Source organism: Phalacrocorax carbo, chromosome 9 (genome assembly GCF_963921805.1).
Source record: "Phalacrocorax carbo chromosome 9, bPhaCar2.1, whole genome shotgun sequence".
Classification (NCBI taxonomy): Eukaryota; Metazoa; Chordata; class Aves; order Suliformes; family Phalacrocoracidae; genus Phalacrocorax; species Phalacrocorax carbo.
Genome location: NC_087521.1, coordinates 9,730,493 through 9,741,767, shown reverse-complemented (window position 1 = coordinate 9,741,767; position 11,275 = coordinate 9,730,493). Strand labels below are relative to the sequence as shown.

Genomic DNA, 11,275 nt, shown 5'->3' with positions numbered 1-11,275 from the left:
GCTTGGAAGTGCCCCCCTCAAGCCCCTTCTTGGGATTAATGGCTTTAGTTAATATTGGTTAACACTTATTTGGAACAGGCATGTTATTCTTCCATTAAGCTTTATTCTAGTCATTCTTCCAGTCTCCATTTAAATTCCGTTTTCCTCTCGGTTGGCATCTGTGCCCTTAGCTACCTCATAAACAAGATGCATTGCCAACTGGAACGTGTGAGCAGAGCTGAAAGCAGCACTGCTAACCTCTGCTCCTTTCTACCCCCTGCAAGTTGGAGACATATCAAACTGAGTACTTGGAGCCTGGGAAGTGGGAATCCTGAACTGCTCGGAAACTCAAAGAGCCAGGCTTCAGGCTATTAAGCCATTGGGCTGGCTCACTGAGCCATAACTGCATACATTTTTTGTCCTTTTTTTTTTTTGGCCTTTTTTTTTGTTTTATCAGCCCAGCAAGCCAGATTCACATGCTCTTACTTCAGCAGAGTGTATCTTTTGCTTTAAAAAGATGTGCGGAAAACTGCAACTGATTAGGCAGTTTTGCTCAGTATTATAAAGTAACCAAATACTGACCCAGAATGACTAGCCCAATAGCTTTAATTTCTAAGTGGACATACAGAAGAGAAAAGATTTGGGTACTCAAAGTTGCTTACAGATTTTGGCTATGGGCAGCCCTGTCTGGATTTTACACGCCCAAAATTTGTGTTCTTAGAGATTGCATACTCAGCAATAACAAAGTAAAATATGGAATCTGGAAATCTTTTCTGCAGGTGGGGGAGGCTCTGTAAAGAAAGCCAACGAATGAAGGAGAAACGCCGAGACTGCGTGAGCAGTGGGTGAGAAGGCTCCCGCTCCCCAACCCCGCCACTCCTCGCACGTGCAGCAGCCACCGCCAGAGTCAGCACACAGCAACGGGTACCTGGGGTGGCATCTCCTGTAGCACAGCTTCTCCCTGCTTTTCCGAAGCAGAGACCAAACACACTTGCTCTGGACCTTTTTTCAGAACGTATGCAGGCGTAATTGCTGACGGCTGTTCCCTTTTTAGAGTCAGCCACTGTGTGTGGATGTCTGCGTAACCAAAACTATATCTGAGGGTTTTTTTCCCCTTCAGCTGTGAGGTCAAGGCTTTTTGCCTTGTCTTTTCTACGCTGGTAAATGTTTCTGTCCTCAGTTTGCAAGGCAGAAAGTCTAGCCACACGACACCAACAACTTACACGTTGCCAGTCTGGGGAAAGAAAGTACACATTTAAAAGAATCAGCAGCCTAGATAGGATATAATGTGACTGAAGAGTTTCACTGTAACATTGTTGAGTACAAAAATGAAAATATAAAGTGCATTTTAAATGATTAATGTAGAAAAGCTGACCTCTCCCAGTGTGCATTAATCAAGAAAAAATGCACACTTTCTATAGTGGTTAATGTTGCAGGTCCATTATTCAGCTTTGATAATGTGCATAAAAATGCTCAATATGACAATGAGTTGGGGTAGCTGAGAATTTAGGATGGTGGCAAGTTTGTTGTAGTATTTGGATTAGCATTCTTAACCTACATCTTGACAGCTTCTTTTCTTCATTTCAACAGTGTTAATAAAATCTAACTTTATCTTCTTTGATTTTTGGTTATTTTTTCTTTTTTTTTTTTTTTTTTTTTTTAACAAAACAATTAAAAAATACCTGCTCAAACAAATACTACCAGCATTCATTAGTCAGGATGGTTATATGTAAAAGAAATGATGCCAGATAGTAACAAATCCAAGAGAAGTTTATTATGAAAATGGCACCTGCGGGATGAAAAAAAATTAAGTTACATAAAGACAACCATGTATGACATGTATGAGAATCTACAAAAGTATAAAAAGAACCCTGTTGTAAATGAAGTATGTACATTTCTGATTTGCAGCATTATCAATGATCAATGAAAAAAATGTTTCAAATAAGCCAGGCACTCAAGAAGTTAGATTCGGTTAGCTTAACACAAAATAAATGTACCATAGCTGTCACTTTTTAACATTTTAATTTTTTTTATATTGTAGAGTTGGTAACACTGCTAAGATTTATACGAACAGAATCCCTTTCCCCATTATTCAGCTACTTGGCACCAGTCTCCTCATAAAAGATTTCATATATTTGTACAAGAAATAGTTAAAAACACAGACACAGTCTTCACAGGTAATGAAGTTTTTTTTTCATTTTGTAATTTTAAACACTATGGATTTAGACAGCAGCTGTGATTATCTGTTAGTTTAAATCACCAGAAATCATTTTGACACAACACAGAAACATTTATAAAAAAAAAACCAAAACAACAACAGCTGTCTAGCTGTTCTTTGTAGCTGAGAGGTGCACTCCTTTGATTGTTCCATAGCTAGAGTAGAGCTTCCAGAATTAAACTTTGAATTTCCCAATCAGCTTTCTCACCTTTTTTAGACCTACTTAAATCCTTCCAATGGAACCTTCAAAAGCTCGTTAATTAAATTTGTGGCGTCCAATTCCTTTTTCACTATTGCTCCGCTGTGGCTTGGACCTACTTCTCAAATTCAAAGCTGCCCCAGGAATTGACTCGACGCAGTGAGTGATCAAAAATTCAAAGGACAGCTGAGTTAATATATTAGCATTGCACACATAAGCAAATATACATGACAATTCTAAGCTCAGTTTCCTTCTTAAACAATGCTGGTTGACCTTTGAAAGCATTTCCTATCTCACTGGTAATTGCTCTACGTATTACTCCGCCAGCCTACCTGGGAGAAAACCAAAGAAATGCACCCTCTGCTTACAGTTCGAGCACAAGGGACTCTGGGAATGTTAACAACTGAGGCTATATGGCATCAATTTGCTTAATATCTCTGAGCATTACTCTGTAGTGCATTGTGGGGTACACCGGAAGAGTAAGTCATACCCAGAATTCCTCCGTGGGAAAAATGGCTCCATTAACCTTGAGCTAGTTAAGAGTCTTTTATCTCTGAGAGTGAAGAAGAGAGAACGAGAGAGCAAGAGAACGAGAGAGGGGAGAGGCGTGGAGAGGAGGGGAGAGCGGAAGGGGGGAGAGAGGTTTGAGAATACACAACAGCAAAGCAACAGCAGAAATTAAAAGGTATACAGACAGTGGAAGCAGCATAAGGTGACATTACAGAGGAAGGCCACCACACAAAAACCACTAACCCCCAAGAATCACTGGTTCACTAGGACTGCAGGAATGGGACTTTACCACTCCGGACTAGAGATAAAGCACAGAGAAGACAAAGGACAAAACAACTACATTAGCTTAGTATATACTGCATATAGTAACACACATTGAAACTGCAATGGGACTGACAGCCAAGGACACTTACACATTGTACACATTACAGTTCTCACATCTGTTATTAGATGCCTTAACAAACAGCTGCCAAAGATGGAGTGGAAGAAGAATTTATATTTGACAGTCATTTGGAGTGTTTGACACTACACTGTGATTTCTGGCAACAAAGACAAAATAGGAGATTTCTTTTCTTTTACTTAATGTGCAGTTTTCAGTTGTAGTTATCTATTTCAAGCTTATTAACCCATTCTTTAGTTTTAAAACATATTGGTTTCAACACTACAAATAAGGAAAAAAAACCAACAAAAAATACCCAAATCAAAGAACAAAAAGAAATTTACAACCTTCCCTCTATAATATTAAATGAAAACCAAAACAAAACATGTTAAATAGTTCTTCTGGTTTTTTTTACTCCGAAGTGTTATTTGATGTTGTAAAATTAGCCTCAGTTACACTGAGAAAAAAATAAAGCAAAACAATATGCACCTAAGAAACTGCTCCTCGCGTCAATTAAATTGAGTTTTTTTTGTTTTTAAGCGCTTTTTGAAAAAGGCTTCCTGACCCATTTAAATTTGATGTGAGGCTATGCTTGTTAGTTTGGAGGTAAAAAATTTTAAGTCCTGCAGCAAATGTTAATGAGGGCTTTTGTCTTAACTAACCAAGGAGACTGCAGCACCCGACTATAAACCAGTACGGAACACATTCTTTCCAAAAAACCCAGCCCACAAGCTGCATATTGTATGAAGACATTACAGATTAATAAATGATAGCACCATGGTTTTAGAAATTAAGTTAAAGTTTCAGTAATTAACATTTAGTCCAACTTTTTAACATTCTAGTCACAGGCCAGAAATTAACTTTTTAAGAACCCAAATTATTTTATGTGCAAGTAAGAAAATCTTAACCATAAAAAGAGAATTAAACTCTGCATAAAATTCTAAAATACTATCCCCTATTTTTAAAGGAATTAGGAACAAAAACCCCTTTTCATTTGACTTAGTCAAACAGGGCACATTGTTTATGCTTGTCTCTTTTAATCTTGATCATATCAAGATCATTTTGAAGTAAAACCAATGGTTGTCACTTTAAAATCTCTTTACCACAACACTGAGTATTCTATGGCAGAGGCATACACATATTAAAGGCATCTTAATAAAGATGCAAAGGAAAAAACACACATCTTAGAAGAAGACAAAATGGCAGGCAACTGGTACTTCGACTCTCTGAAGGCAAAAATAAAAAAATATCTTTACATTAAAGAATAAGTCAAGTTAAAGAGAAAGGGAATGAAATGGGGACCGTCATATTGAGAGAATAAGCTGACCTGCTCAAATTCAAAGTGCTAGAATTAAAGGTCTAAATTAAAACATAGTCTATGCCTCAGAGTATAACACTGAACACAGTATGTGGTCATATTTCAATCCTCTTTCCGTTCCAGAGTCTGTGTAGTGTGAATGCCATTGCTGTACACAGGAAATGGAAGAGTGGAAAAAAGTCCTTCGGCTGTTGTGAACACATTCCCTGCAGGCATTTGGGTCAGACTGGCCCCGCTCACAGCACTTCCAAACGGTCCCGACATATTGAGTCGGTGAACGTGGTGGTAGAGCATTTCCATCGGTGTTTTAGGATCCAGCCCAAAGCTGGGGCTGTTAACATCAACAAAGTTAACAGCATGGGTGTTGGGGAGGAGGTTGCCCTGCATGGCTAAAGTAACTTCAGCTGGAGCATAACGAATGGTGCCAGTGGTGTAGACCCTCTGAGCAGCAGTGCTGGTTGCAGCAAGGGTTCCCGTTACCCTGTGAACCAAAGGAAGCACCACATTGCCTGCTTGTAACCTCTGAAGGGCTTCCAGATCCCCAGTGTACAACAAAGAGTTGGAAGCTGTGGGACCTCCTGGATGTTTGTCCCGTGGAGATGCTGAAAGTGGGGGTGACAAAGGGTCAGAGGACACAGGAGCCAAGGCCGAGTTGGATGAGGTGCTGAACTGAGTTTTACGGCTGGCAGTATTTTCAGTCCCTGGCGGGGTGAGAACGGAGTCTGGAATGGAGACATGTAAACTACTGCTGGCTTGGGGGGAAGGGAAGTGCTCGGAGCTGGGGGGCTTGGTCATACTGTAGGGTGATTCATTCCTTGAGATTTCCCTATTGGGTGGGTAATTCCAAATACTGCTATCATTATCAAAATTGATAGGTTCTGAGATTTCTGTTTTAATTTTGAGCACTGAGGCACTGTTTGGCGACGAGAGCAGCTGGGGCTGGTCCACCAAAGCTGAGTCAAGTCCATTTGGACTTGAGGTGCTTGACAGCCTTCTCCGGGTCATGCTGCCTCCCTTTTGCTTTTTTCTCCTCTTCTTCCTCTTTTGATGTTTGCTGGAAGACTGGGCATTTACTTCCCCTGCACTGTCTGAGTCCTTGGCACTGTCCGAGGTCAGTGATTCACAATTCTGCAACCGCAAGTCTGACTCACTCTCAACATAGCGCTCTACCTTGATCTGCATAGAGCCAAGAGTGCCAAAACTGTCCTCAGGGGCCTTTTGATTCTCGAAGTCAGAGTTTTCAAAGCTGTCATCACTGTCCCTGCTGTCCTGGTTGCTGGAGCTGTTCCCGTCATCATTACAGTTCATTTCATTATCCGACTGATTTCCTGACTTTTTCCTGTCGGATTCAGGGTCTTCACTGTTTTCTGACTGGTTTCCTTTCTCATCTGACTTTGAGTTCTCATTGTCCTCTGGAGCAAAAGGAAAGTGAAACAAACCATTAGCAACAGGAACATAATATTATAATCCAAGTCCAGATTTCAACCCGCCAATGAGATTTGATTGCGGTAGACATTTTTGGCAAAATACGTTCTCTTCTGTAGAGGCACAATTGTTTTTGCAACATTGTGTTAGGAGAGTTTTGGTCACCATGAATCTCTCTGACTCAGGATTGTTAATGCGCGAAAAGCCTATGCTATATGGCCTGCACCTTGACTGAGGGAGGCCTTTTCATCTGCTCACTGGACAAGAATAATTTTGACAACTGTGAGCACAATGGCATTGTAGCTTTGTCGTCCAAAGAGGAGTCAGTGAACAATCCCATTATGACTGTTACGTTCTGGTGATTGTTATTTCACATCCACGTTCTCCTACAGCGGGCAGGCATCCAGGTGTAGCACTATTTACTAATGAAGACTCTAGTCCTCTCATCTAATTTTCCTCTCACTGTTGCCACTTTCAAAGTGGCATAGTGTCTCTGACTTCAGTGGAATTACTGCTGATTTCCTCCTGTGTGAGCGGAGAAGCAGGTCATACATGTATAAATCTGAATGAATAAGCCAGTTATAACAATTTTGTTACTTTGCTAGACTGTCTTTTCATATTCCCTTGAAGTGCAACAAATAATAATAATAAAAAGAAACAAACAGAAAAAGAAATTCAGCCAGTGAATTAAATTCTTGATTGATCCAAATCATCTAAGGGTCATTGAAAATAGCCCAGCTACAGCACTGAGAAGCCGTCAGTCTTCTAGCCTGAATTAATTTAGTTGTGTTTTAGATTTTTACCTAATTCTAATACAGAGGAGTTAAACACTCTAGCCCACTGGACTCAGACAGACAAAGCAGCTTTGAGAATGAATACTCTCCATTATCATACTATGTTTGAAAAGGTCATGAAGGGCTTCAGGAGACCCCGTCTTTTACAGTCCAGCCAGAAATCTTTTGTTGGGAAATAAAAGATGTTTTTTCACTCATCAGAGCCAAGTACTACCCTTTTCAATATACTTGTTATAGGGGGAGAGGGGAAGGGGCAGTTTTCCTGTAAAGATCTGTTACTCCTGGAGCCATGTCAATACCAAACAGTTTCCCAGAAGTGCTGGAGAAGGTGGGCTTGACAGGGAAGCTGCCTGAGGATTCAGGGCAATGCACTTCACAAGTTGCTCAGTGGGACTTCTGTTTGCTTTCACCAGCAGCAGAGACACCCTCCCTTTTGAAAAATGAAACTCACAGAAGCAAAGGAACAGCCAGAAACCCCTAAATTTCATCCAGCTTTTTGTTGCACCTAGGACTGAATTTCTCCCATAATTTTTTTTCTTTTTTTTTTTTTTTGAATATGCTTTCTTTTAAGGCCATGGTTTCTAGCTGGTCAAGAGTGGGCTTAGGGTGAGGTAGTCTAAAGCTGCACAAAATTTGCCTGGAATTTTATCAGAGCATGAACTGAACTTGTCGGTTTCATCCAAGATTCTGTTCCAATTTCAGGTCCTTTGGCGTTTCTATTTAATTCTTTTGTAAGAAATACCCCTCTGCCTCTGCTGTATTCCAAGGCTACTATATATTCTCCTTCTGAGATGCACACATCTGTGTACCTTTGAAGAATGCTCTCTTGCTCTGCATCAGCCTTAGGAGTCATGAATGCACATGCACTTCTAACTTGGAGAAACTTACAGTGCACATGGGAAATGCAAACTGTCCTCCACATGTGTGTTACTTGGCTATTTGGGAACAAGACAGCATAAAGGAAGCACTGGGTGAAGAGATTCCCAGTGATGGTGGGCAACAAGCCTATATGTGTGCTTAACGTTGACTTAAATCATCAAGCCAAGCTGCCAAAGGAGAACAAATAAAGGCAAAAGATGAAAGAGAACAGCTGTATCATATAATATAATATTAAGGTCTGATCCTTTTCTTGCTTTTACTTGATTTATGTCACTGTGATTCATTTCTCCAGATTTCTTTTGGATGTTATCATAGACACGAGAGAAAAATCAAATATATATATCACATACTACAGCAGAGTAACATCCTTAGTTCTTGGCCACTGGAAACCATGCTCCTGACAAAGCTAGATGATCTGTACCTACGCCTAGGTAACCACTTCTAAAACTAATGGGGAATGTGTGAACCATCTGTGCTCTGGACCATCTGTAGGTCTAATTTACACATTGAGTTTGACAAGTGCATTTAGTTTTTAAAAAACAGCTTCAGTCCCAGACTTTAAGAGCCTAGAAACAAGTGCTTGAACCCATACCTTCTGATAAAATATAATTCTTTTAACCCAAGAAAACCCTAAAAATCTGCAATCTTCACTGCCCCCTAGTGAGACTTCAAAAATATATTTCTACAGGAAAAAGGGTCATAAAGATTGACAGTAAAGGCTTATCTTCAGAACATATGCCTACTCTGGAACGATAAGAACTAGAATTATATTCAACAGTTACAATCCCAGGAACCCTGCACAAGGCACAATACCTGTTCATGAAGCTTAGCTGGGAAATCAAATACTTAGTTCAGTGCAATGTAGGCAAGGATGCACGCACAGAGTGAAAAGAAATACTGAGGAAATGGAGATACTGTGGAAATACTGAGGTCATTAAAAGATTTTGCTAGTGTTTTTCAATTTAATAGGACTTTTTTTTCTTTGTTATAATGGAACAAGCCTTGAGAAGTAACAGCACTCGAAAGCCAACCACATGGCTCTTGTGATATGAACCTTTTGCGGGCGTAAAGGCACACCATGTGTGTTACCTGAGTTGTCCTTTGAGTCCGATTCAGAGTCAGAGGTCTCTGAGGATTCTGAGGTTTTCTCTGGCAGATGAGGAAGTTGTGCAATATCCATTGGAGTGTCCTTGTACTCTGGGTTACTGAAGAGGAGACAGCAAATATAAACACAATTGGATGATTTGCAGTTTCATGTTTTTTCCCTCTTTTCATATCAAAGTTCAGGAACAAAGAACACAGATAGGAAGAATAGCAGAGCAAACACAGAAACATACATTTTCAGTTCCTCAGAGCTTCACAGCAGGGATTTTATGAAGGTTTATTTTAATACTGCTGTCAAATACTTATATTGACCAGGTACTAAAACTCGTTTGATTCTAGTGAAGTTTTAGAGCTATCAAAACATCCTTACTGAAGTGGGACACCATGGTTTGAGTGATATCTAACAGTAAAGCTACACTGTGTAATCATCCAACAACAAAATATCTTGATTTCAATCCCATTACTGTGCCTGGAAGGACAGAGAGGGTGTTTTAACTTCTCCAATCTGTTTCTCTCCCACCGGCAATGTCTATTAGAGTTATCTCTGTAACAATGTTCTCTATCAACCTTGCCAGAGCCCTTTCAATACCTGTATTTCTCAATCTTCCTGTTTTCCACACTTTAATCAAGCAGACCGTACATAAAGTTAGTAAGAAGGTGCTCAGTTAGGGCTACAGAAAAGGACCATTGCTCAAAAGAATGTGGCCAAAAAACAGATAAAAAAGGCTATGTATTTTTAAACACTGCACACATGCATTCACATCACCAAGAAACCAAAAGCAACCACTCTATGACAGATGCACATGTGCATGTTAAGATGCATATGTTAGGGATAAAGAACTGTCAACACACCCATTATAATCATATCTTCATCTGCTCATGTGGTGCTCACCTGTGACTTGTTAGCAATGAACATGACTGCAATGTAAAAAAGCTACACTACCAGAGAAACTGAAAAAACCCCCCACTCCTATGCTTTTTCTTGTTTGTACCTTTTAAAATGTGTTCCTTTCCCAAATCGTGAAAAGGCAGGGGAACAGACACAGCTAGACATAAGTGGCATAGGAATGTTGAAAATAAACAAAGTCTTTAGGCATTTTTGAATAGGTGAGCATTTCTATGCAGTTCAAATTCCAGCCCAGTGATAGAGCAGAAAATCTGCAGTGCTGCGTAGAACAATATGAGGCAGCACTGGGGGTGACTGACACGCTATCACAATGACAGTGTGGCCATATTCAGCCTATTACAGTGTACTGTGAAAATTCAGAGTTCACACAGTTCAGAATGAAATGCCATTTTTACGATTATCATCTTTATGGTTTTGTCCTGACAAAGTGACTTTATTCTGTTGCATCCCAGGGCAGCCCCCAAATTTGCCCCCTCCAAGCAAAAGATGTTTGAGGGCTTTCACACTGTGAATAACAAGTTGGTAGAACAAGAACAGCATTAATCCTCCCTGTCACTATAATTAGTCTATCCTTTTACAGACAGCTGAATCATACTTTCTAATGCATGGAAATGTATACAGACCAGTACTCCTGCTAAGAGTAGACCTAATTATGTCTTGATCTGTCATTAAAACATTATTTGGACATTTGGATCTTTTGTGGATTCCAGTACTAGGAGAAATCTAAATTAAAAATACAAATTCAGTGGAGGAGTTAATCTTTCTGTAACAGACCAGTGCGGTGAATGCAGCAGAAAAATCAAGTTCTGGGAGGAGCTTGGGGAAGACCACGCTGCTTTTCTTTTTTTCTTAGGAATATGCTGCTGGTAGAGAAAATAATTTTGTGGGATGCTTGTGGACTAGGTTCACCTATTGTCTAGAAAGCAGCAAAGGGGACAGAGGCAACTGTTCATAATTCTTATGGACCACTTTTCCAGCTAGAATATGAGCTTTTTGAGGCCCTGTTAGGGCTAAGGCAGTGAAACTATACTTCCAGTTCAGAATTGGCATGCCTAAGCTGACCCCGTGAAATGCTGCATTCTGCCTCACTCTTGCAAAAATATGCTACTTATTGTCAAAAAGTAGCAGGATAGGGATGTATTTGGAAATGCCTCTGCTCAGTCATAGCAGGACAGGAACATGCAAGCCCCAATGAATGTTCCCCTGCTGTGGAAGGTTTCCCCACAGTATCCCTCAATGCTCTCCTGCCAGGGGTTGCTTCCTTGTCTTCCCCAAAAGGGGAATCAAAACTATTTCAACACGCAAGTTTAGGCAGGCACAGCCTCTTCAGGGCTTGCTGGACTTGGCATAATAAGCCACAATCTGACCCCTAGACATCACTGAACTCTCATGGCATCAAAGGGAATGTAACAAACCATGACAAGCAACTTAAAAGGAGAACAGGCCAGAAAATGACAACTGCATTTCATGACAATATCAAGGTTTCAAATTTTATTTGTTTGTTTGTTCTGCTCTGGAATGAAACAGAAAATCCCCCAATCTTATTGAACATCTTCACAAAAC

At 40.2% G+C, this 11,275-nt stretch overlaps 1 protein-coding gene across 2 annotated transcripts in view; it reads right to left on the bottom strand.

Moving 5' to 3' along the window:
* Window positions 1–1,586: 1,586 nt before the first annotated feature.
* Window positions 1,587–11,275, bottom strand: part of NPAS3 (neuronal PAS domain protein 3) — a 628,382-nt gene continuing 618,693 nt past the window's right edge. For both annotated transcript variants that reach the window (XM_064460238.1, XM_064460239.1), the window contains 2 exons: window positions 8,791–8,906; window positions 1,587–6,015 (listed from right to left, as the gene is read on the bottom strand). In XM_064460238.1, coding sequence (XP_064316308.1) covers window positions 4,706–6,015; window positions 8,791–8,906 — 1,426 coding nt within the window. In that variant the 3' untranslated portion in view covers window positions 1,587–4,705. The remainder of the gene's footprint in view (window positions 6,016–8,790; window positions 8,907–11,275) is intronic.